The following is a 27,498-nucleotide window of genomic DNA, read 5'->3' as shown; positions in this document are numbered from 1 at the left end:
TCCTGTGGCCATTTCATTTATTTAGTTACCTTATCAAATGAAATGAAAAAGGCTTCTACCTCCTTCTCGTCAAACCTTGGCAATGCTTGGACATATTTAAATAGATCCCCACCACGCCTTCGACTATGATGCTCTTTCTCACTGTCCTCATCAGTATCATCCAACTGTACGTTTCCCTTTACGTCTGCCAATTTTAACTGACTGTCATGTTTCATGGACATTTTCTGAAGTTGAAACTCTCACTCTTTATCTTTTGCCCTGATCTGTATCTCCCTTTCTTTTTCTTTTTGTTCTGCTAGGGCTATTCTTTCTTTGTTTCTTTCTTCTCTCTCCTTTTCTTTTTCTCTCACTGCATATTCAAGCTGCTTTAATTCTTTTGCATGTTCAAGTTGCTTCATCTGCAACCAGATCTTTGCCATTTCTAATGAGTCAGACTGTATCTCAGGCAACTTTAAATACTTAGCCACCGCCATAATTACCTCATCTTTTCACATTTGTCAGGTAATGTTCACTGCAATGTTTTTGCCAAATCTAACAGTCTGTTTTTAGTCTCGGTCTGTAAGGTACTGCATGTGACGGTCTCCACCCCCAAAAACTTCTGAGCCCCTGAAAGTGCCATTGTCCACAACACACTCCCCACTTAAACTAAAATACCACACCTGAAAAGCAGCCACAATATGCTCACCACTCACTGTCTTTAAGTTCACTAAGCCAATCCAATAGATAGGCTTTTATCCCCCTTGAGCCCCCAATTGTTATGGTCAGGGTTTAGGAGAACTCCAAAGTGTATCGTGGAGTTCACCTGACCCACAACTTTTAACAGAGTGGTATGGGGAGCACACGGCCCACTCTACAGGTGTGGTACAGCAGAAATGGAAAAGTATTTTTTTTTTTTTTTTTTTAAACAAAACAATGTTTATTCTATGAACTCAAGTGAACCTTTATAAAACAAACAGTGAATATCTTAGCAACCATTAATTCAAAGATAAACCCCAAAGAATACAACACTGAGTAATCCTTTAAGCTGGCCTTTTAACATCCAAAAGACTTAACAAACCTTTAACCAGAAGCACATCAGGGTTTACATTCGATACTGAAAACATTTAAATTTCTGAATTCACCAAACGATCAAGAGATAGTCCTTCATGGCAGAGAGATCAACAGTACAGCTGTTTGGCCGACTTCAGCTGCAACACACGGCAAAACGAAACCAAAAAGACAGACACACCCAAGCCTTTTTCAAAGTGAAACTAAAAAGCAGAACCAGAGCTCAGCTCCACCCACACTGACATCACTGCAGTAACATGAGCAGCCAAACATTTCTTAAAGGTACCTTTCCTAAACACCCATTTCTTAAATGTACTCTCACATGACAATTTGCGATCTGGTGGTGTTCAGTCAAACGCAGACGGAGCATTTCGGAACATTTAAAGGAATTGTTTGATGGGCTACAGGTGGCTAGTTTGGTGGCAAACTTGGCTAAAAGTGAATCTGTGAAAGCTCAAGTCATATTTTTAGGCTATACAATTTTACTCAGGTCAGGTAGCTTTACAGCATATGAAGACAAAAGCTATTGCGTGGTTCCAAAAACCATTAACGAGGACAAAGGTGTTGAGATTTCTAGGTATGAGTGGTTCCGGGCAACATGGTGGCACAGTGGTTAGCACTGCATCTCAGAGCACCCGGGTTCGATCCCGGTGCCGGGTCACTGCCTGTGTGGAGTTTGAACATTCTCCCAGTGTCTGCGTGCGTCTCACCCCCACAGCCCAGAAATGTGGAGGATCAGTGATTGGCCACGCTAAACTGCCCCCTTACTCTAAATTTAAAAACAAAAAATGGTTTTGACCAGAAATTCAAGCTTAATTTTAGCAGTGCGGTTGCTCCACTGACTGAACTTCTGTAAAACCATTGTAAATGTCATTTGATTTCAGAACGTCAGGAGGCATTCTGAAAACTGTGTTAACCACCGCACCAATGTTGGTGACATTAAATTAAGGCAAGCAATTTAAGGCAGCAAATGTTGCAAGTGATTTGGGTATTGGTGCTGTACTGTTATAATATAATAATAATCACTTATTGTCACAAGTAGGCTTCAATGAAGTTGTGAAAAGCCCCTAGTCACCAATTCCGGCGCCTGCTCGGGGAGGCCGGTACAGGAAATGAACCCGCACTGCTGACCTTGTTCTGCATTAAAAGCCAGCTGTTTAGCCCACTGTGCTAAACCAACCCCTATATGAAGATGCCGAAAAAATAGAATGGACTGTTGGTTGTTTTTTTTCAGGAAACTAAATATTCATTAAAAGAAATAGTCAACCATTAAGAAGGAGATATTAAGTTTGGTATTAGCATTGCAACATTTTGACGTTTATGTTGCTAACAATTCATCAGAGACAATTGTGTATGCAGACCATAACCCATTAAAGTCTGTGGTGAAGTTTAAGGATCAAAATGCAAGACGGACCTCCTTCTGCACTGTAAATTCTACGATCTCTGACTGTCTAGCTGGAGCTTATTGCTACAACTATTTAACTTGCAAATTATACATGTAGCAAGAAGAGAAAACAGGATTGCAGATAGTTTATCATAACATCGAGGTGGGAGAAGGCTGGAATGTTTGAAATTGAAAAATACAGACCGAAATAGACTATACTATGTTTAAATCTGCATGCCTAAATGTAACTTAGAGTATTAGTGGTGTTTAGTAATGAGTAATGTTTGAAGTTGAAAGACTTTGGAAAACAAAGCCATCTTTTCATATTGGTGGCTCATTTTTATAAGGAGGGAAGTGTGATGAATGTAAGAAATTGATAGATATATATTGTATCAAATGCATCTGGTGCAGCAATGTCTTTAAAATCCTGGGTTAGTCTATATGCTGCAGTAATATTTTTTAAAATCCTGGTTTAAAAGAAAGACATTAGGTGGGATTATCCGAGCCCACGGCGGGTCGGAGAATCGCCGTTCATGACGGAAAGTCATGCGAGACTGGTCCGACGCCGTTTTGCTATTCTCCGCACAAGCAAACTCAGCGTGGTAGTGAAAGACGCTGCGTGGCCCGGAGAATCGCCCGCGGTAGTCCGATCAGCGATTCTCCAGGCTCCTGACGATACTGCGGCCCAGATGGGCCGAAGTCACGCCGGCGCGGTTCAAATGTGATTATAAAAATCTTCAGCCAGTCGTGCTAGCTGACGATGCGGCAGCAGGAGGTACGGGTTAGCGTGTTGGGTGGGGAGGGGGGGGGTGGGGAGGAGGCCCTCCAGGTACGGGCGTGGGGAGGACAGTCCCGCCGGCCGGGAACGGCCCGCCATGGTAGGGCGGTGCCAAAGCCACGGACACCATTACGGCGACCAGGCTGATGGGCACTGACCCAGGGCGCTGGCTGAGCGCAAGTCTCCCGGCCACGCGGATGGGTGCTGGACTACCAGGGGTCTACCTTGGAAGTTCCTGTATGCGTGCTGGACATTAAATCGCATGGCCCTGTGGTGTAACAGTGAGTTTAATTAGAAAGGTTACATAGATATGCTCTAGCCCCTATAACTAAGCTGTGCCCTGCACCCTTGGCCTTACGGGCCCTATGATTAAGTCTTTGTGGTTCCCCAGACGGTACAGCACAGTGGAGGCGGACTGCTGAGACTCCTGCCCTGCGACCTGGGTCCCCGTTGCCGCTAGTTTCCTGGGGCAGCCCGACCTGGATGGGCCAGGCTGCTCCTCGAGCTTTCTGGATGGCGTGGTGCCACCTTGTTCTGCCCGCTGTCCACCAGATGTACCAGGGATGGAATGGGGGGAGCCCGAGGTGCTCCAGGACCTCCCCTACAGGAGTCACCGCATGGGCCCCAGCACCTCCGCCTCCCTCGGGGTGCCCGATGGCCCCCGGGCCTCTCCATGGGAGGGGGGTGCGAGTGGAGACAAGCCCCAAGGCACCACTGTCACTTGGCGCTGCCGGTCCTGGAGGCCCGCTGTGGTATCGAGCAGGTTCTGAACGTTAGCAGCGATGGAGCTCAAGGGGTGGGCCATCCTGTCTGGGACTGCCTCCCTCTGGGCCTGTGCGATGTCATCCAGCACCTGGGCAATGCTGCCGATGCTCTCAGCGATGGCCTGCTGAGACTCGGCCACACTGTGGAGCGCCGCTGAACTCTCCAGCTGGCTCTGGCACATGGCTGCAATTCTCACAGGCAGCCATATCCTGGGCCATGGACGATGCATGCAGATGAAGCCCTATGCCTTGCATAACCTGACCCACGACCGACACGGTTGCCCCCATTGCCTCCATTGCAGACGCCACCCGTGCGGTGTCCGTCTGGGTGGCAGCCATATCTGGCACCACTCCCTGCTCCTGAACGCAGATGCGTCTGCAGCTGCTGGAAGCCGGCCGCCATCCCGTTGTCTAGTTCCTGGGTGTCTAACTGCATCGGGTGAATGGGGAGGTTGGGGGGGGCGGGGTCCGATAAGTCCAGGAACCCGGTATCCGTCTGGGCGGCAGCTGGGGGCCGGTCTGCCCTCCAACCGTCCGGCCCCTCGGCTGCTGCTACCTCCACCTGCTGTACCGGTATGGCTGTGTGGTGCGCACCAACTAGTGTCCCAGAAGCCTCATCACTAAAGTGCCCAGCCATGGTGAGAGTCTCTGCGATGGTGGAGGGTGCGGGAGTCAGCAGTGACGAAAAGTCCATGACGTCATCGTAGCCAAAGTCCGGGGTCTCCTGCGACGACCCTTGGCCCGGTGGTCCCTGTGTCGTCCCGTCTGTGTGTCAGTCCGTCTGTGTGTCAGTGTCGGGTCTGTCCGTCCTCTGGGTGTCCGTGTCCTGGGTCTGTGTGTCAGTGGCAGGGCTTCTGTGACGGTTGCCCTCCCCGCCGTGGCCGGCTTCCCTGGGGATCACTGGACCTGGCACTGGCTGTGGTACGACAGACAGCTCAGGACGACCGGCGGCTGGACCTGTAAGACACAAGACAGCATATATCGTTGACAGGCGGTCGGGGGTGAGGGGGTGGAGTGGGGGTGGTGGCGCCAGGGGCACGTTGCTGTGTATTCACCCTGGCTGCCCTCGTTAGGTCGTGCAGCTTTTTGCGGTACTGTTCGCCGGCCCTTGGGGTGTGCCCCACGGCGCTGACGGCCATGCCCACCTCCCTCCACATAAGCCGGACGGTGCTGCGTGGGTTGTGGTGGGCAGGTCTGGGGTACAGGACCACCCTCCTGTGCTCCACTGTGTCCAGGAGCGTGTCGAGGTCATGGTCGCTAAACCTCAACAGCATGGCGGGCGGCGGCCATATTGCGAGCTTTGGCAGTGAGCGCCGCTCGCATCTTGTGACACGTCGCCACGTCAATGACGTGGCCTGCGTATCCGATGGGAGTCTGGGGCCGCTCCACCCGCACTTTTCGCGGCACCCATTCTGGCCCCTTGTGCACCGCAGGATCGCTGCTCCTAGCTGCCCGCTGACGCCGTGGTAAAACTCTCTGCCGTTTACAACAGCGTCAACACTCTGCCGCGATAATGGAGAATCCCGCCCATTGCACTTGCAGAAGGTGCAATTAAGATGTTGTAAAAGTGAGATCATAGTCACTTCAAACCATGTTTATGTTTGAAAGGAAAGCCAAATGGTTTTTGCTGTGACTTCTGGGGAGTAGAAGTCATTGGGCACAATTCTCCTAAAAATGTGTCATTTTCAGCAGGAATCGCAGGGTGATTCCCACCACCTGTATGGGGGCGATCCAGATCACAATTCACCCAACATTGTCATTTTTTTGGAACTTAATTTTCCCTGAAGAATCGCACACTTTGAGTGGGGACCTAAAGACACTGGCAAAAACAGCTCCTCAGAGAATGGGATGACCTTCTTAAAGAGTTCCCAGATAAGTTGAAAATCTGCCACACACCCCACCATCATAATCCCGCACAGACAAGGGCAACCATCTATCCCGAAGGAGTAGCCTCCCCCCCTCAGCATGCTGGCATAAGGGTGACCCAGTTCCACCCTCATCCACCCTCGTCGGCATCAGGGAAATGCTCCTTTTTCCAAGTGCGCATACCCACTTTAGTCAACACCCTCTGGGTAAAAATGTTTTTCCTCAAATCCGCCCTAAATCTCCTGCCCCTCACCTTGAACTGGTGTTCCCTCGTAACTGACCCATCAACTAAGGGGAACAGCTGCTCCCTAGCCACCCTGTCCATGTCCCTCAATCTAGTATACCTCGATTGGGTTATCCCTCAGTCTTCTCTGCTCCAGCAAAAACACCCCTATCAAACCTCTCTTCATAGCTTAAATGTTCCATCCCAGGCAACATCCTGGTGAATTGCCTCTGCATCCAGTCCATTGGAATGACATATTTCCTATGTATAAGGTGACCAGAACTGCTGCAACTAGTACTCCAGCTGTGGCCTCATCAAAGTTCTATACAACTCAAACATGACCTCCCTATGTCTCAATTGATAAAGGCAAGTGTCCCATATGGTCTTTCAAAAGGGTCAGTGCAGACTTGATGGGCCAAATGGCCTCTTTCTGTACGGCAGGGATTCTATATGCCTTTTCACCAGCCTATTAACCTGCCCTCCTGCCTTCAGAGATCTATGGACAAACACGCCAAGGTCCCTTTATCCCATGGAAATTCCCAGTATCATGCTGATCATAGAATATTTCCGTGTCAAATTTCTCCTTCCAAAGTGCATCTCTCACTTTGAGTTAAAATTCCATCTGTCAATTATCTGCCTATTTGACCATCCAGTCTATATCCTCCTGTAACCCTAGAAATTCAGCCTCACTGTTAACCACCCGGCCAATCTTTGTGTGCTCCTCAAACTTACTGATCCTATCCCCCCCCCCCCCCCCCATAGTCATCTATGTCATTTATATAAATGGCGATGTGAATTTGGAGGCAGTTTCGCCAACACTTCGGGTTGGGGGCAGGGTCAAGGGAAATGCCGATTCGGGGGTACCACAGATTTGAGCCAGGAAGGGATGGAAATTTTCGGAAATGGGAGAAGGGGATTAAGACACTGAAATATTTGTTTCTTAGGGGTCGGTTTGCAGGATTGAAGGAGCTGGAAGCGAAGTATGGGCTGGAGCAGGGGGAAACATTTAGATACATGCATGTTCGAGATTTTGCCAGAAAGGAGATACAGAACTTCCCGGAGGAGCCGGCCTCCACATTGCTGGAGGAGGTGCTGATGACAGGGGGACTGGAGAAGGGGGTAGTGTCAGCGATTTATGGAGCTATTTTGGAAGAGAAGACACCACTGCAAGGGATCAAAGCAAAGTGGGAGGAAGAGTTGGGAGAGAATATGGAGGAGGGGTTCTGGTGTGAGGTGCTCCGGAGAGTGAATGCCTCCACTTCGTGCGCGAGGTTGGGGCTGATACTGAAGGTGGAGGATTACTGGAAGGAGGTTTTTAGGGTAATTTCTAAAGTGGTGCACGTGAAACTGGACCCAGGCCCCCAGGAGGCCATATTCGGGTGTCGGACCAACCAGGGTTGGAAACGGATGCGGAGGCAGATATCGTCGCCATCGCCTCGTTGATCGCCCGAAGGCGGATCCTGTTGGGTTGGAGGGCAGCCTCCCCACCCTGTGCCCTGGCGTGGCGGGGGGACCTGTTGGAATTCTTGACTCTTGAGAAGGTTAAGTTTGAACTGAGGGGAAGGACAGAGGGGTTCTTCTACAATTCATGGGCATTATTAATTATGTATTTTCAACTGAATAACATCGAACATTAGTTTGAGGGGGGAGGGGACGGGGCTGTGTGTGTTAATGGTGACTATGGGTGATTCCTGATTCCTTTTTGTCATTTGTTTATGTTAATATGCGGGCGAATGTTTGAGGTTTGGTGGGAGGAGGGGATTGTTGTTATTGATATGGGGATTGACATATTTGTTACTGATTATTGTTTATTGTTGGTGGGTGTAAGTTTGGGAGAAAACGTGAAAAAGGAGAATAAATAAAAAAAAATTTTTTTTTAAATGGCGATGTGGCAGAGAATCCAGCATTGGGGGAAGAAACCCAGGATTGGCACCCTCTGATGCTGTGCTCCCCCACTGATGCCAGCAGGATTAAAATAGGTCAAATTGACCCATTTGCATCTTATTAACGGGCTGGGCACTGGATTCTCCACATCTCCATGAATCTCCGGTCCTCTGAGCTGGGATTCATGTTGGCCTGAATTGGCGGTGTTTCCCAGTGTGACCGTGGTGCGGTGGGGCAAGTCTTCAAGGTGAGCGCCCCTAAAGCCGATCAGAGTGCCCACTCCTCCCATTATTTAAATCATGCCCACCTTATCCTACCAGAAAACCCCACCCATAACAGAGACCCCCTGTCGAAGCCACCTGTTAGTGACTCCTGTCTGGAAGCCCCCACCCCCCGCCCCCAGACACCCCTGCCTGGAAGCTAGAGAGCAGTCCAGACAGAGCGTGAAAAAAAAACATCACTGCTTTAAAACTAATCTGTGCCCTATACTTGGTGGCGCAGGCAGAGAAAGCAGCAGCTGCAAATTCCTAGAAAGCAAAAACCACCGGCCGGATTCGCCGTTCCTGAGACTAAGTGCGGACATTGGGGCAGGATTTGCAGAGTTCTATGACAGCAAAACTGGCGCCACACCTGGAACGATTCAATGACTGTTAAGGGGCTTGCACCGGCACCACGCGGAAACACAATCAATCCAATGAGAAACGGTGCGGGATTCACCGGGTCTGGGATTGACACTCAGACTGACAATCCTCATCAGAAACATTATCCAGACTGACATGTTAAACAAAAGGGCCCTCTCCCTGCCTTTTCAAGTGAACTCTAAAGATCCCATTGCAGCATTGTAAAGAGTGGCAATGAAGCTTTCCCCCTGATGTCCAGGCCAATATTTATCCCCATTATCTGGTCAGCACATTGCTTTTTACGGGAGCTTGCTGTGCATAAAATGGCTGCCCCTTTTTCTACAACAGTGACAACACTAATTACTTCACTGGCTGCAAAGACGACTCAATGATCAATATTTAAAAGGTAGAATATAGTTTCTCATCAGTTAAAGCTCCGCTTAAGAGCGAAATCTTTTCCAGAGAAGCTTTAAAAAGCAGTTAGTGTCCTGGCAACACCAGCAATCTTCTAATTTAAGGATCACATCACGTTGCATGGCAGTAGCAAGGGGAAAAAGATAAGCTGTACTGAGAATAGCCACCAAGTACAGAACAACAGCGCTAGCAGAACACAGCTATACTGTGCCCCAAGGGATGAGCTATTTGAGCTATTCAACTTTTATTTCAGAACACAAGGTAGAAAGAAATTATACGGTGCTATCTTCAGAACAAAATGGAGAGCCATTGACAAACCTATATACCATAAGCTAGTTCATTTGCTCATTGTGAATTATAAGCCGTGACCTTCAAAGAGAAAATGCCAGTTTTGCAGCATGGATGTTGAAGCAAAGTGACGACAATTGCGCTAATAAAAAAGGTACCATTTGTATCTGCACCAAGCTCTGTCCAAGAGTTTTCCTTCCTCTATGTTTAACTAACCAAACATTCCATACTTCATAAATATTTCACACCTTCATGACCAAGTTTAAAAAAATATTTTTTTTGTGGGAAATGGATACCACTGGCAAGGACAGCATTTATTCCCCATTCCCAAATGCGGTCTAGCTGGTGGAGCTGTTGCAGCCAGTATACTATAGGTACACCAACAATGTTGTTAGGAGCAGTTCTAGGATTTTGACCCCAGTGACAATGAAGCAATGGTCATATAGCACAGCGGCATGGTAGCACAGTGGTTAGCACTGTTGCTTCACAGAGCCAGGGTCCCAGGTTCAATTCTCACTTGGGTCACTGTCTGTACGTTCTCCCAGTGTCTGCGTGGGTTTCCTCCGGGTGCTCCGGTTTCCTCCCACAAGTCCCAAAAGATGTGCTGTTAGGTAATTTGGACATTCTGAATTCTCCCTCTGTGTACCCGAACAGGCGCCGGAATGTGGCGACTACAAGGCTTTTCACAGTAACTTCATTGCAGTGTTAATGTAAGTCTACTTGTGACAATAAAGATTATTAAATATTTCCAAGTCAGGATGGTGTGCGGCTTGGAGGGAAACTTGCAGGTGGTTGCGTCCCCTTGTGTCTGCTGTCCATACTGGGATAAAAGAACAAATCATTAGTAGAAATAAGTGCAAGCACATTTTGTTCAAAATTCAGTTTTATTCAAGACTATTAGTCTCATTAAGAAAATGATTTTTTTAAAATCAAATACAGTAGACTCTCTCGAATGGTGTCTTTAGGACTGTACAGAAAGCTTTTAAAGGAAGGTGACAAGTCTCTATAAATGGAGCTAGAAACCAATAGATAATGAGGGCACTAATTAAATGAAGCAATAGTGAATTGTTAAATGCAACAGGTTGTGATTGTATCAGATTGTGACTGTATAAGGCAGGTTCATTCGTGAGAGACTTTAAGCTACTGTCTTCAAACTCAATATTGCAATTTAACCACACATCTAACAAAAATTATTTAACAAGGTAGGGTTAGAGGCCACTGAGCAGGAGTTCAAAAAGATAGAAATGGAGCACACTTCCATTCTTCAGGTTAAAAAAAAGTGTTCCAATTACATGGAGATCTACAAACCCTCAAATCCTTTAAGCTTTGAGGAACACCTCCAAATACAGCAGGGTGAAGTATGGCAGGCTTCATACTGGCTATGGGCGAACGGTGTCGCTGATTCTGATTCTGAACAACCCACAATAGGTGAACATGAACCCATCTTGCCATCCAATTCGTGCCCGCAAAAGTTTAAAAGGCTAAACAATCTTTATAATTGCAATCTTAAAACGAAAAGAAAAAACTGCCCCAAAATCAAAATCCTGTAAATTGCCTTATATCATTTCCATCTAAGGGGCAATCACAAACTAGAGACCCTGGAGTGTTACTTCATTTAAAACAGACCATCACCTCTTCCAATCAGCAAGGTATAAACATATAGAAATAGAAACTTGGAAACAAAACAGATCCAGGCAACCGACATGTGAAAGTTAATCGATTTTTAACGACTTCAAATACCAAAATTGAGGAAACAAGTTGAATTTGGCACAGGCAATAATATTAAATAGATACCATTCAGCTTTGAGAAGTACCCTCTAGACTGTAGGACAGAATTTGTTTTATTGGGACTGGGAGTCTAGTATATTTGCAAACTCCAGCAGTACTTCAACTGCAGAATAAGAGGCATTTTCCAAACATCGGAGAGCAACTTGGGTACGGGGTTACTGGTTTGAGATTGAAAGAGAGCACGAACAAAAGAAAAAATGAATTCAAGAGAAAAATTGAAAAGGGCAAATCAGCTAGGAAGAAAAAGATCAAATTGGTGCAGGATGTGGACAAACAATAACAGTACAAAAACAAAATTGGCAACTTTTAATTGATAACGGAATTCTAAGAATTTTAAGTTATTGAACATAGTGTTGGGCAGGTAGGAAATATTCATGTTTAACTACTGATCAGCAAAATGAGATGAAAGGACATTTGAAATCAGGAATATACGCACATTTTAATTAACAGCACATAAAATGATCAATTTTGAAAAAAAAAGCTTCTAAACCGGTTACCCAAACAATTCAAAAGGGGCAATTCATTTCTCAAGATTTAAATTTTCAAATCGTGTGGAACAATCAAAGACTTTCTAATAGTTCATTCTAAGTATTTCTCAGAATTTAATTTTGATGTGGAAAACATTCATCAGATACCACATCACCATTGTAAAACACCAATATAGAAAGTCATTTTCACATCTGTGGCATGCTATGCATGGTAAAATTGAAACAGGATTAAATATATCCTGTTGTATAATGTAATCTTAAAACAGTTAGTGGCCTGCAAGGCATGTCTAACAAAATAATGCTAACATAAATCAGTGTATGGCTTTGGTTTTCAACACTATTTTACATCATAAAAAGTTTCATATCAACACTGCAAGTATTCATGCAAAGTATTTATGCATATACAGTCTAACCTAGACCATTCTGCTTTCCAAAGCAGAATGCAATTTCCTAATTGACTGCACATGAGCAGAAAGGCCACATGTGAATGTCCATTTCATCTGAGGTCAGATGACATCCCTGAAGTTTGGGAAGAGGTCACGTACACAGTGGCTGTGCCAACTGAATTTGTGGAGACCAGAGAGTTTCCATTCGTGTTTGAATTGCCCAGTTTCAGCTTTCGCAAGTACTCGGCGTGTACCGGTTTGTGACACTGCAAAACTCCAATTGCATCTTCAACTTTAAACCACTGCCTTTTCCTTCCTGTGGAAGCAAGATTTAAAAGAGAAAAAAAAAAATCAACTTCTTTTGCTAATGATATTGATCATAGGACTTCCAAAAGGCATTTTCTAAAGGTACCACAAAATGAGACTGGTCAGCAAAATTAGTGTCCACAGGATTAAAACAGCGCAGATACAAAACTGAACAAGGGCACAACAGTGAATGCTCGTTTTTTTAAAATTCTGGAGGGAAGTGTGAGGGAATGCACATTGAATAGCCCACACCTCTTAAGCAGAGAGAAATAGGGCACTAGCTCACATCATCACATGTGTCAAGGGGTTTAAAGTGTTGTTTCCAAGGGCTTGATATTAGGATCACTGCTCTTTTTGGTATTTAATAATGACCTGGACTTTGGTAGATAGAGCATAATAGAATAAATTAAAATACAATTAGGAAGCACCAGCATGGATTTCTAAAGGACAAATTGTGCTTAACTAACTTGAGTTTTGAGGTGGTAACAGAAAAGGTTGACGAGGGCAATGCTGTTTGATGTGGTGTACATAGACTTTCAGAAAGCATTCGATACAGTGCCACTGTGTCGAAAGCATTTGATCCAGCAGAGGGCTGTAGAGCGGAGCTGCTGATTGGCTGTTGCGGGGGAAATCTGCATACGCCGTTGTGCTCACCCTAACTTGAAAGTGTACCTGAGCAAAAGACCCCAGCTGTTCAAGTGAAGACAAGCATCCAGCAGAGGGCAGTAGAGCAGAGCTGCTGATTGGCTGTTGCGGGGGAACTTTAAGATGCTTTGTGGAGGAGCCGTTGTCAAGTGACACTTAAACCTGAAACACTTCTTCAGTGTTTCCCTCCCTACCCCCTCCTCTAACCAAAAAAAAAAACAACTGCTGTAAAGATTAAGAGGAAGGCTCGAGGGCAGGTAGAAGTAGAAAGAAGGTGAACCGTGACGTCACAGCCTGCAGGTAAGGGATTGGCTGGTGACTGGTAAGTAGTTTTTCTTTTCTTTTCCCTCAGGTGTTATTGTGTGGGGCGCAGAGGGTGCTGAGTGAGTGCTTGCTGAGAAGGGGAGTGAATAACAGGTAAGCTCTTTCTTTTTTTTTAATCTAGAGGGGATGGCAGGGAAGGTAGTGCAATGTTCCTCCTGCAGAATGTTTGAGGTGAGGGATGCAGTCAGTATCCCTACTGATTTCATCTGTGGGAAGTGCACCCAGCTCCAGCTCCTCAGAAACCACGTTAGGGAACTGGAGCTGGAGCTGGATGAACTTCGGATCATTCGGGAGGCAGAGGTGGTCATAGATAGAAGCTTCAGGGATGTAGTTACTCCGAAGAATAAAGATAGATGGGTGACGGTGAGAGGGTCTGGGAGGAAGCAGTCAGTACAGGGATCCACTGTGGCCATTCCACTTAGTAACAAGTATACCGCTTTAGATACTGTTGGGGGGATGACTTACCAGGGGTAAGCCATGGAGTACAGGCCTCTGGCACAGAGTCTGTCCCTGTTGCTCAGAAGGGAAGGGGGGAGAGGAGCAGAGCATTAGTCATTGGAGACTCCATAGTTAGGTGAATAGATAGGAGATTCTGTGGGAACGAGAGGGACTCACGGTTGGTGTGGTGCCTCCCAGGTGCCAGGGTCCGTGATGTCTCGGATCGTATTTTCGGGATCCTTAAGGGGAGGGGGAGCAGCCCCAAGTCGTGGTCCACATAGGTACCAACGACATAGGTAGGAAAAAGGGATAGGGATGTAAGGCAGGAATTCAGAGAGCTAGGGTGGAAACTTAGATCTAGGACAAACAGTTATTATCTCTGGGTTGTTACCCGTGCCACGTGATAGCGAGACAAGGAATAGGGAGAGAGAGGAGTTGAACACGTGGCTACAGGGATGGTGCAGGAGGGAGGGTTTCAGATTTCTGGATAATTGGGGCTCATTCTGGGGTTGGTGGGACCTCTACAAACGGGATGGTCTACACCTGGACCAGAGGGGTACCAATATCCTGGGGGGGAAATTTACTAATGCTCTTCAGGAGGGTTTAAACTAGTTCAGCAGGGGCTTGGGAACCTGAATTGTAGCTCCAGTATACAGGAGGTCGAGAGTAGTGAGGTCATGAGTAACCTATCAAAGTTGCAGGAGTGTATCGGCAGGCAGGAAGGTGGTTTAAAGTGTGCCTTCTTCAATGCCAGGAGCATCCGGAATAAGGTGGGTGAACTTGCGGCATGGGTTGGTACCTGGGACTTCGATGTTGTGGCCATTTCGAAGACATGGATAGAGCAGGGGCAGCAGTGGTTGTTGCAGGTGTCAGGGTTTAGATATTTCAGTAAGCTCAGGGAAGGTGGTAAAAGAGGGGGAGGGGTGGCATTGTTAGTCAAGGACAGTATTACGGTGGCAGAAAGGACGTTTGATGAGGACTCGTCTACTGAGGTAGTATGGGCTGAGGTTAGAAACAGGAAAGGAGAGGTCACCCTGTTAGGGGTTTTCTATAGGCCTCCGAAAAGTTCCAGAGATGTAGAGAAAAGGATTGCAAAGTTGATTCTGGATAGGAATAGATTCTGGATATGGGCAGCACGGTAACATGGTGGTTAGCATAATTGCTTCACAGCTCCAAGGTCCCAGGTTCGATTCCCGGCTTGAATCACTGTCTGTGCAGAGTCTGCACGTTCTCCCAATGTGTGCGTGGGTTTCCCCCGGGTGCTCCGGTTTCCTCCCACAGTCCAAAGATGTGCAGGTTAGGTGGATTGGCCATGCTAAATTGCCCTTAGTGTTGGGTGGGGTTACTGGGTTATGGGGATAGGGTGCGCTTTCGAAGAGCCGGTGCAGACTCGATGGGCCGAATGGCCTCCTTCTGCACTGTAAATTCTATGAAATTCTAGGAGCGAAAGCAACAGGGTAGTTGTTATGGGGGACTTAAATATTGACTGGAAACGCTATAGTTAGAGTACTTTAGGTGGGTCTGTTTTTGTCCAATGTGTGCAGGAGGGTTTCCTGACAGTATGTAAATAGGCCAACGAGAGGAGAGGCCATATTGGATTTGATACTGGGTAATGAACCAGGACAGGTGTTAGATTTGGAGGTAGGCGAGCACTTTGGTGATAGTGACCACAATTCGATTAAGTTTACTTTAGTGATGGAAAGGGATAGGTATATACCGCAGGGCAAGAGTTATATCTGGGGGAAAGGCAATTATGATGCGATGAGGCAAGACTTAGGATGCATCGGCTGGAGAGGAAAACTGCAGGGGATGGGCACAATGGAAATGTGGAGCTTGTTCAAGGAACAGCTGCTACGTGTCCTTGATAAGTATGTACCTGTCAGGCAGGGAGGAAGTGGTCGAGCAAGGGAACCGTGGCTTACTAAAGCAGTTGAAACACTTGTCAAGAGGAAGGAGGAGGCTTATGTAAAGATGAGACATGAAGGTTCGAGAGTTACAAGTTAGCTAGGAAGGACCTAAAGAGAGAGCTAAGGAGGGGACATGAGAAGTCTTTGGCAGGTAAGATCAAGGATAACCGTAAAGCTTTCTATAGATATGTCAGGAATAAAAGAATGACTAGGGCAAGAGTAGGGCCAGTCAAGGACAGTAGTGGGAAGTTGTGCTTGGAGTCCGAGGAGATAGGAGAGGTGCTAAATGAATATTTTACGTCAGTATTCACACAGGAAAAAGACAATGTTGTCGAGGAGAATACTGAGATTCAGGCTACTAGACTAGAAGGGCTTGAGGTTCATAAGGAGGAGGTGTTAGCAATTCTGGAAAGTGTGAAAATAGATAAGTCCCCTGGGCCGGATGGGATTTATCCTAGGATTCTCTGGGAAGCTAGGAAGGAGATTGCTGAGCCTTTGGCTTTTATCTTTAAGTCATCTTTGTCTACAGGAATAGTGCCAGAAGACTGGAGGCTAGCAAATGTTGTCCCCTTGTTCAAGAAGGGGAGTAGAGACAACCCCGGTAACTATAGACCAGTGAGCCTTACTTCTGTTATGGGCAAAATCTTGGAAAGCTTTATAAGAGATAGGATGTATAATCATCTGGAAAGGAATAATTTGATTAGATAGTCAACACGGTTTTGTGAAGGGTAGGTCGTGCCTCAGAAACCTTATTGAGTTCTTTGAGAAGGTGACCAAGCAGGTGGATGAGGGTAAAGCAGTTGGTGGTGTATATGGATTTCAGTAAAGCATTTGATAATGTTCCCCACGGTAGGCTACTGCAGAAAATACAGAGGCATGGGATTCAGGGTGATTTAGCTGTTTGGATCATAAATTGGCTAGCTGGAAGAAGACAAAGGGTGGTGGTTGATGGGAAATGTTCAGACTGGAGTCCAGTTACTAGTGGTGTATCACAAGGATCTGTTTTGGGGCCACTGCTGTTTGTCATTTTTATAAATGACCTGGAGGAGGGCGTAGAAGGATGGGTGAGTAAATTTGCAGATGACACTAAAGTCGGTGGAGTTGTGGACAGTGCGGAAGGATGTTACAAGTTACAGAGGGACATTGATAAGCTGCAGCGCTGGGCTGAGAGGTGGCAAATGGAATTTAATGCAGAAAAGTGTGAGGTGATTCATTTTGGAAGGAATAACAGGAAGACAGAGTACTGGGCTAATGGTAAGATTCTTGGCAGTGTGGATGAGCAGAGAGATCTCGGTGTCCATGTACATAGATCCCTGAAAGTTGCCACCCAGGTTGAGAGGGTTGTTAAGAAGGCGTACGGTGTGTTAGCTTTTATTGGGAGAGGGATTGAGTTTTGGAGCCATGAGGTCATGTTGCAGCTGTACAAAACTCTGGTGCGGCCGCATTTGGAGTACTGCGTGCAATTCTGGTCGCCGCATTATAGGAAGGATGTGGAAGCATTGGAAAGGGTGCAGAGGAGATTTACTAGAATGTTGCCTGGTATGGAGGGAAGATCTTATGAGGAAAGGCTGAGGGACTTGAGGCTGTTTTCGTTAGAGAGAAGAAGGTTAAGAGGTGACTTAATTGAGGCATACAAGATGATCTGAGGATTGGATAGTGTGGACAGTGAGAGCCTTCTTCCTCGGATGGTGATGTCTAGCACGAGGGGACATAGCTTTAAATTGAGGGGAGATAGATATAAGACAGATGTCAGAGGTAGGTTCTTTACTCAGAGAGTAGTAAGGGCATGGAATGCCCTGCCTGCAACAGTAGTGGACTCGCCAACACTAAGGGCATTCAAATGGTCATTGGATAGACATATGGACGATAAGCGAATAGGGTAGATGGGCTTTAGAGTGGTTTCACAGGTCGATGCAACATTGAGGGCCTAAGGGCCTGTACTGCGCTGTAATGTTCTATGTTCTACACAGACGATACAGCTCAGAATAAAAGCACAGTAGCAATGTGGATACAAAATTGCTTGATTCATAGGAAGCACAGAGTAACGGTCAATGGATATTTTTGGGGCTGGAGTAAGGTTTGTAGTGGTGTTTTCCAAGGACCCTTGCTTATCCTAATATATATATATTATATTAATGATCTAGTCTCGGTGTGCAGGGGAGAATGTCAAAATTTGTGGAAATATTGTAAACTGCGAAGAGGACGGTGTAAAACTTTAAAAAGGACATAGACCACGGAGTGGGCAGATAGGTGGCAGATGAAGTTCAATGTAGAGAAAAGCGAGAGGTGATACATTTTATTTTAGTGCATGAACAGAGGGACTTGGCTGACACACAATGCAGTATTGAGGAAAGTCAGAGGCGTCTTTCAGATGAGATGTTTAACCAAGGTCCAGTCCATCCAACCAAGTTGACATAAAACATCCCAAAGGACTACTTCAACGAACAGGGGATTTTCCTCGTGTCCTACGGCTAACAATAATAATAATCTTTATTGTCACAAGTAGGCTTACATTAACACTGCAATGAAGTTACTGTGAAAATCCCCGAATCGCCACATTCCGGCGCCTGTTCGGGTAAACCAAGGGAGAATTCAGAATGTCCAAATTACGAAACAGCACGTCTTTCGGGACTTGTGGGAGGAAACCGGAGCACCTGGAGGAAACCCACGCAAACAGGGAGAACGTGCAGACTCTGCACAGACAGTGACCCAAGCCTGGGACCCTGGAGCTGTGAGGCAACAGTGCTACCCACTGTGCTACCGTGCCACCCTTACCGTGCTGTGCATATGCGCATTGATCATTGAAGGTAACAAGACAGATGGAGAGAGCAGATAATGAAGCATATGGTACTTTGGGTTTTATTAATAGGGGCAGAGTACAAAAGAGCAAGGAGGTTATGCTGAACTTGCACAAGACACTAGTTAGACTTCAGCTGGAATATGGTGTACAGTTATGGGCATCACACTATAGGAAGGATGTGAATGCATTGGGAGTGCGCAGAAGAGGTTCACAAGAATGGTTACGGGGATGAGAAACTTCAGTTTATGGGGATAGATTGGAGAGGTTAGGACTTTTGGCATTGGAGAGATGGAGACCAAGAGAAGACTTGATAGGAATGTTCAAAATCGTGAGGGGATTGAACAGGGTAGATGGGGAGAAATTGTTCCGGCTCGTAAAAAACTTCAAAATGATAGCAATAGACTGCTATTAATTTTATCTGCCATGAAGCTGCCAATTATAGTCAAAGTGAAGAATGAGCAGACAACATAAACTAAATAGTTAAATTTTAAAGAGGGTGCAGGGACAGAGAAACCTGGAGGTATATGCACACAGATCTTTGGAGGTGTCAGGACAAGTTGAGAAAGTGCAAGGGATGCTGCCTTTATAAAAAGCAGAGGGCATGCAGAAGGGTCAGTTACAATGGATATAGAGTTCAGATGATCGCAAAAGAACCAAGGATGACATGAGGGGAGTTAATTTTTTAAAGAAGCGAGTTACGATCTGGAATGCACTGCCTGAAAGGCCAATGGAAGTAAATTCAGAGAGTAAATTCATTGAGTACCTTTCAAAAAACAAAAACTAGATAAAATGCTTGAAGAGACAAATTAGAGATATGGGGAAGTGCAATTTATTGGATAGCTCTTTGGAAGAGCTGTCACTGAGACGATGAAACACATACATAGAAATAGGAGCAAGAGTAGGCCATTCGGCCCTTCAAGCCTGCTCTGCTATTCATCATCAAAGCTGACCATCCAACTCAGTAACTGGTTCCCACTTTTCCCCCCATATCCAAAAGACCATAAAATGCAAGAGCAGAAGTAGGTCATTCAGCTCAATGCCTTCTCGGCTATAATCCTCAACTCATGTTCCTGACATATCCCCATAACCCTCAATTCCTTTACTGATCAAAAATCTATTTATCTCAGCCTTGAACGTACGTAACAATCTAGCCTCTGCAGCTCTATGCAGTAAAGAATTCCCCTGATTCATTACCCGTTGATTCCTTTAGCCCCAAGTGCCATATCCAACTCCTTCTTGAAAACATACAATGTTTTAGCCTCAACTGCTTTCTGTGGTAGAGAATTGCACAGGCTCACCACTCTTTGGGTGAAGTTTCTCCTTATCTCTGTTTTCTACCCTGTATCCTCTGACGGGAAAATGCTGGAAAATCTCAGCAGGTCTGGCAGCATCTGTAGGGAGAGAAAAGAGCTAATGTTGTGTGTGTGGATGACCCTTTCAAAATGTTAGCTCTTTTCTTCTCCCTACAGATGCTGCCAGACCTGCTGAGATTTTCCAGCATTATAAAATTCCAGCATCCGCAGTGATTTGTTTTATCCTGTATCCTCGGATGCCTGGTTCTGGACTCCCCCACCATTGGGAACATTCTTCTATGAGCTGAATCATAAGAAACCAAATAGATCTTTAAAATTTTTAAGCCCCAAAAAATTACACAAGAATAGAAGGCCCAAAATGCACATCTACCAAGCTTCATCACACAGTCATAGCACAAGCCACAATTGGCAATATATCGAAGTGGAAAGTGCCCCAACATAATGGTTGCAAAGTATTCTAGTCTTCCAAAAACAAAAAAGGTGCATAACTACGACCTCATCAACAGTGACTGAATAAGATAAATAGTTTTCACTACATGGGTATCTGTTCTGGAAACATTAACTGGATTCGGATCACAATTCATCACTGTGTAACTTCCTTAAGCCCACTGAAGATTCAGATTTTGTGGCCTTCTACAAGATTCACTGAAATGACATTCTTTTTATCTGTAGATTCAACTTCCATCCAAAGAGTCATTTAGCCAATTGATCAGTGGATTCCAAAAGAGGAAATTTAAAAAAATATACCAAGTTCCTTTAAAAGTACACAGAGGGTCACAATCTCCCTGCTCCTCGACCATAGAATATACTGCGACTTTCATAGAGGGAATAACCAAATCTTTTGCTGAGAAGGTCCAGTGCTTAAAAGATTTCCAGTGAATGGAAACTAATGAGAGTACCAACTATTAATAGAGCCACTAATCCATAGGTCAGAACCATAACAATGAATGGACTTGAGAAAGTCTGCATGCAGGTTAAATTTAAGGAATGACTACATTGGTCTGGTAAAAATGAAGTTTACATAGGAACTGAAGATCACTCAACTCAACAGCCTCCATTTACCTGCCATAGTTTCATAGCCCTTGATGCACTTACCAAAATCAAAACTCCCAGTCGGAGAGTTGCAACTGACCCCTATTCCTCCACAACCTTTTGGGAGGAACATTCCAGATTCCCGCTGTCCTGTGCACAAAGTGCCTCACAACTTCGCTCCTGACTAGCCTTGTTCTAATTAAGATTATGCCCTCATTCCTCAAAGTAATCTTTTGGACACTAAGGGGCAAATTAGGAGCAAGTTAGGCGGCACGATAGCACAATTGTCAGCACTGTTGCTTCAGTTCCAGGGTCCCAGGTTGGGTCACTGTCTGTGTGGAGTCTGCACGTTCTCCCCGTGTCTGCGTGGGTTTCCTCTGGGTGCTCCGGTTTTCTCCCACAAGTCCCGAAAGAAGTGTTTGTTAGGTAATTTGGACAATCTGAAATCTCCCTCTTTGTACCCGAACAGGCGCCGGAGTGTGGCAACTAAGAGCTTTTCACAGTAACTTCATTGCAGTGATAATGTAAGCCGACTTGTGACAATAAAGATCATTAAAAAAAAAAATAGTTCCTCTGTACCTATCCTGGTAACACATTGATCAGATAATCCTCAAATCTATACTCGAGGGAATTCCAGCCAAGTTTATGCAGCCTGCCCTCAAGTCCAGTTTCATTCTCTTGAATCTGCACTGTACGCCTTCCATGGCCATTGGAGCCTCCTTGAAGCATGGTGCCCAAAAGCAACTTTGCACTCTAAATGGGGTTGGATCACAGCTCTGTTCAACCAAGTACAACCTCGTCTCCGCTCCAACTCGGGGGCCTCTTCTGCAAGTTAAATGCCAACTTTCCACTCTGGCTTGTTTTAGCACCATAGAAGCTCGGTTCAATTCAGTGACTAACCACAAATTTTTTTTAAAAAGCTACAGTCAGAATTCACTAAAACTACAAAACAAAGATCGCCAGTTGTTGATGGTCCATAAGCTTGTGGAAAGGTTGGAGAGGTTAAGTTTGTATCCACTAGAATTTTGATCAAAACCTTTAAGATCCTGAGGGGTATTGACAGAGTGGATGTTCCTCTCGTCTGAGAATCTAGAGCCAGGGGTCACAGTTTAAAAATAACGGGTTGCTCATTCAAGACAGGAGATGTGAAGACATTTTCTGAGGGTCGTGAGTCTCTGGAACTCTCTCCCTCAAAAGGAAGTGGATGCAGAGTCTTTGAATATTTTAAAGGCAGAGCTAGATAGGTTCTTGATTAACAAAGGGGTGAAAGGTTCAGGGATATGGAGGTTACAATCAGATGAGCTATGATCGTATTGAATGGTACAGCAGGCTTGAGGGGCCGAGTGGACCTACTCCTAATTTGTATGTTCAGATGAAAAATATCACACTTGTCAGACAGATTGATTGGTTCAGTTTCCTGCTTGACAGTTGAAGTGGCTATTATTTGCATCCAGGAAAATCCAAGTTCCTTCGGGATACAGGAGGAATGGTATGTGTTTTGAGTCCAAGATGGCATGTGGAAATTTCCAAGCGATATAGTTCAAGTCTTGGTAATACATTGGTAATACAAGAAAATCAGAGTGCATATAAAACTTTTACACAGGGATATTATTAATGTTGCAATCCTCTCGAACTTCCAAATAGGAATTTGGATGAAAATGTGCACTTTAAATCATTTACTTGTTCATTTTATTAAATAAATTCAGTTGGTACATTGTCAACAATGAGAGATTTTAAATTTGAGATATTAGCATTTGGTGTCAAATTAAGGATAAAATACATGCTGCAGGTTGTCAGAGAAATGTGATGCTGGGTTAACACAGCCAAATTCAAAATCGCCTATGGTATTTGCTCAGTTCATTCTCCTTCATAACAACCAAAACATTATCCTGTGTGAGGTGACAGCTTTCTGCTAAAGTGGGAGGGAAAACAGTATGGTAGTTAACATGACAGGGTTAAGCAGAGTTGAGGAGAAAGATAAGTTTCTAAAACATGTGTTTGCTTTGTTTAACCACATGCTTGTTTGTACTTTGGGGACAAACATAGCTAACTTTTGCATCAGAATAATCTCAAATATAGTCCATGTTCCCAGTGTTGCCTAAATTGCCCCTTGGCGTCCAAAAGGTTAGGTCGGGTTACTGGGATAGGGTGGAGGCGTGGACCGGTGCAGACTCAATGGGCCAAATGGCTTCCTTCTGCATTGTAAATTCTATGATTTTATGAAAGCTCCTGAATAAATAGCATTTTCATTTATCCAAATTAGCCCTCAGCATTCAATATCTCTGCTAGTTCCAACAAGGAACCTCCATCTCACTCCCTTCCACTCCCATGGAGAGCTGCACTGAAATTTGTGTTTCGGTGGCTTCATTATTCCTTCCCTCCCCCAAAACCTTCTCCCAGAGAGATCAGATCACCTGGGTTTTAATTCAATAAGGATTTGACTTTTCATCCCAAAGGTTCTTCACTTAATTTTGCAAACACAGCAAAAGATCTTCATCCACGTTTAAAATGCTACTTACCTTAAATCACAATGAAATGTACTTACAGTTGTGAAATCCATTAATGCCTTCCTTGGAGCAGTTTTCGTTGAGTTTTATAATGTTATACTAACCTTATTGGAGATATATTGATGAAAGATAATGCATCAGGCAGTAAATCCATTAACTGCGAAAATATTTTTGAGCTTACCAATATTAACGGAATCCTCCCAATCTTCCAGAATTTCTGTCACTACGAGAACATACACATAAGTTCTGTGTTTTCGATCTTGATTCTATTGCAAAGAAGAAGGAAAAAGTGTTCAAAAAGGAGATTGGAGAATATTAGCAAACTATATCAGAGAGCCATGCATCTATCCACATTCACTGCATGGGAATCTGAAGTTATCAAGTATACATTCTAAAATTATGCTGCATCACAAGAATGGTGCTCGATCAGAACAATGCTCAGGTCTACGGCTATCAAAGATTAAGGAAGAGCGTGAGGGCATATTGCAGAGAATCAGAGGTGTTTCACGTAAAAATTGGAGGCAAGATCAAACATGTGGATGCAGACAGCTCAACACACCCTACAGAATCAGAAGAGGCCCATCAAGAAGAAGCTTAGAAGACAAAAACAATGTTGGTCAGAAGGAATACATTAGACAAAATTAGAGTGGAGGTTGACGTGGACTGCATGACACTGGAGAAAGTAGATAAACTTGGGTCAAATGATAACAGAAAATTGTAGATGCAGTGCTTTTAAAAAAAAATTCATTTATGGGATTTGGGTTGCACTGGTTAGGACAGCATTCATTGCCCACCCCCATTTATCCTTCAGAAGGTGATGAATTGCCTTCTTCAACCGCTGCAGTCCTTGTGGTGTAGGTACACCCACGTTGCTGTTAAGGACAGAGTTCCAGTATTTTGACCCAGTGACAGTGAAGGAGCAGTGATAGATTTCCAGGTCCGGTGAGTGGCTTGGAGAGGAACGTCCGAGTGGTGGTGTTCCCATATATCTGCTGATCTTGTTCTTCTAGATGGTAATGGTTATAGATTGGAAGGTGCTGTTTAAGGAGCCTTGGTTGAGTTAGTTCCAGCAGGGTATCATGCAGGTGGTACACACGGCTGCTACTGTGCAACGGTGATGGAGGGAGTGAATGTTTATGGAAAGGATGTTAATCAAGCAGGCTGTTTCCTGGATGGTGTTGAGTTTCTGGCGTTGATGGAGCTGCACTCATCCAGGTAAGAGTGTGTTCCATCACACTCCTGACTTGCATCTTGCAGATTGTGGACAGGCTGCAGGAGGAGAGGGACTTGTCGCAGGACTCCTAGCCCCTGATCTGCTCTTGTATCCATAGTATTTATATGGCTAGTCCAATTGAGTTCCTGGTCAATGGTAACCCCCAGGATGTCGATAGAGGGGATTCAGGATGGTAATGCCACTGAATATCAAGGGGTGATGGTTAGATTCTCTCATGTTGGAGATATTGATTGCCTGGCACTAGTGGAAAAAATGTTACTTGCCAACTGTCAGGCTGGAATAAGGAAGGCCAAGAGGAACCATGAGGAATGGATTGCAGACTGTGCCAAAACAAGTAACAAAATGTTCAAGCATATTAACGGTAAAAGATTAGTGAAGGAGAGAGTGGGGCCCATAAGGGACAAGCAGAGTAAACTTCTAACTGAAGCAGAGCGAATGGCAATGGTACTAAATGAGCACTTTGCTTCGGTCTTTACCAAATTAGAAGACGTCGACAATCACCCAGTTGAAAACCTGAGGAACTGAGCAGTATAGTGACATATAAAGAAAAGGTTTTGGAAGGTTGGCAGCACTCCAGGTAGAGAAGTCACCAGGCCCAGATGTAGTCATCGGACTCGAAACGTTCGCTCTTTTCTCTCCCTACAGATGCTGCCAGACTTGCTGAGATTTTCCAGCATTTTCTCTTTCGGCCCGGATGGGATGCATCCTAGATTGCTGAGAGAGATAAGGGAGCATATTGCGGAGCCGTTGACAGGAATTTTCCAGGCCTCTCTGAACACAGGATTAGTCCCCGGGGACTGGATGATTGCCAATATGACGCCGTTATTTAAGAAAGGGACGAAGGAAAACGTAGGAAACTACAGACCCGTCAGCTTGACATCAATAGTGGGAAAACTGATGGGAGGCCATAATACGGGATGAGATAAATATACACGGAGAGAAAAATAAGTTAATACTGGACAATCAACATAGCTTTGTCAAGGGCAGGTCATGTCTGACAAATTTAATTGAGTTCTTTGACGAGGTGTCACAGACAATAGATAAGAGTAGTGCTGGGGATATTGCATATTTGGACTTCCAGAACGCATTCGATATAGTGCTACATGACAGGTTGGATAGCAAATTAAAAAAGGTTTGGGATTGATGGGTCCTTGTTAGCATGGATTAGAAGGATTAGAAGTTGGCTAAGAGATAGGAAACAGAGGGTAGGTATAGATGGGCATTTCTCAGACTGGAGACGAGTTGAAAGTGATGTTCCCCAGGGCTCTGTTGTTTTTTCTGATTTATATAAATGATTTAGAAGTGGATTCTCCCAGTGTTTGCATGGCTTTCGCCCCCACAACCCAAAGATGTGCAGGGTAGGTGGATTGGCCGTGCAAAATTGCCCCTTAATTAGAAAAAATGAATTGGGTATTCTAAATTTATTTTTAAAAAGTGGTTTTGAGGACAAAATCTCTAAATTTGCAGATGATACGCAGGAGAATAGTGAATTGTGCAGATGACGCTGAACGACTTCAGGAGGGACATTGACATGTTGGCCAAATGGGCAGACACCTGGCAAATGAACTTCAATGCAGCAAAAATGTGAGGTAATGCATTTTGGTAGGAGAAACATGGGGAGACAATATAGGCTCAGTGGTACAACTTTGAGAGTACAGGAGCAGAGGGATCTCAGAGTTCAAATGCATATTTCTCTGAAGGTGGCCAGGCAAGTTGAAACAGTTGTTAAGAATGCTTATAGCATCCTTGGGTTTATAAAGAGAGGTTTATAAAGAGCGGCATAGAGTAAAAAAGCATGGAAGTGATGCTACACCTCTATAAATCATTGGTCAGACCACAGGAGTAGCGTGCTCAGTTCTGGGCACTTTATTTAACAAAGGATGTTAAAGCCTTCGAGAGTGCGCAGAGGAGATTTACTACCAGGATTGAGGAGGAGTTTTAGATACAAGGAAAGATTGGAGAAATTGGCTTGGTTCTCCTTGGAGCAGAGAAGATTAAGAGACCTTACTGAGGTGTTCAAAAATTTGACAGGGTACAGAAGGATATTCAGTTTCCACTAGGTGGTATGTCAGTGACTAGGGGTCACAATTTCCAAGATGGTCAGCAAGAGAACTGGAAGTGAAATGAGGAGAAACTTCTTTACTCAGTTGTTGGGGTTTGGAATGCGCTGCCTGGGAGAGTGGTGGAGGGAATAGGAGGTTTCAAAAGAGAGCTGGATATATATTGAAAAGTATTGAAAATTAAAGGACTACGAGATAAGGCTGGGGAATGGGACTAGCTAGGTTGTTCTTTTAGGAGCTTATGCAGAAATGATAAGCCGAATCGCCTTTCCTGTGCTGTAAATAACAAACTTCTGATCTTATGATATGTCATTGTTGAAGTAGCTGAAGATGGGTGGGCTGAAGACAGAAAAAGGATAATGATCATGTCATTTTGTGAAGATGAAGTTGTGTGTTAACAAGAAAACCAAAACACTTGGGATACAACATTCTACCCACTTTCCCGGATGCCTCAGAAACCTGGGCAATAAAGATCTGTGGAATAGAGGCCAGTGTGGATGTCAAGACGTATACTAAGAATTCCAAGTGCGTACCATTACACAAATGAAAAGGGTCTTGAAATTGCAAGTGCAAAAAGAACACTAAAGAGGTTACGTCCAAAAAAAAATTAAAAGTCTGTATTTTGGTCATTTGCTCCGAGCTGAAAAGCTAAGAAATCATAGAATTTACAGTGCTGAAGGAGGCCATTTGGCCCATCGAGTCTGCACCGGCCCTTGGAAAGAGAACCTTACTCAAGCCCACGCCTCCACCCTATCCCTGTAACCCAGTCACCCCACTTAACCTTTTTGGATACCAAGGGCAACTTAGCATGGCCAATCCACCTAACCCGCACATCTTTGGAGTGTGGGAGGAAATCGAAGCACCCGGAGGAAACCCACGCAGACACGGGGAGAACGTGCAGACTCCGCACAGACAGTGACCCAAGCCGGGAATCGAACCTGGGATCCTGTAGCTGTGAGGCAACTGTGCTAACCATTGTGCTACCGTGCTGCCCTAATCTCT

General features: G+C 45.0%; 1 protein-coding gene across 1 annotated transcript in view; it reads right to left on the bottom strand.

Annotated features, from left to right (window-relative positions):
- Positions 1-10,133: 10,133 nt before the first annotated feature.
- Positions 10,134-27,498, bottom strand: part of LOC140388146 (diphosphoinositol polyphosphate phosphohydrolase 3-beta-like) — a 91,329-nt gene continuing 73,964 nt past the window's right edge. Inside the window, exons 4-5 of the mRNA XM_072471865.1 lie at positions 23,384-23,468; positions 10,134-12,246 (exon numbers count right to left, since the gene is read on the bottom strand). Coding sequence (XP_072327966.1) covers positions 12,041-12,246; positions 23,384-23,468 — 291 coding nt within the window. The 3' untranslated portion in view covers positions 10,134-12,040. The remainder of the gene's footprint in view (positions 12,247-23,383; positions 23,469-27,498) is intronic.

This window comes from Scyliorhinus torazame, chromosome 13 (assembly GCF_047496885.1).
Source record: "Scyliorhinus torazame isolate Kashiwa2021f chromosome 13, sScyTor2.1, whole genome shotgun sequence".
NCBI lineage: Eukaryota > Metazoa > Chordata > Chondrichthyes > Carcharhiniformes > Scyliorhinidae > Scyliorhinus > Scyliorhinus torazame.
Note: the sequence above shows the minus strand (reverse complement) of the source record. Positions and strands in the feature narration are given on the sequence as shown.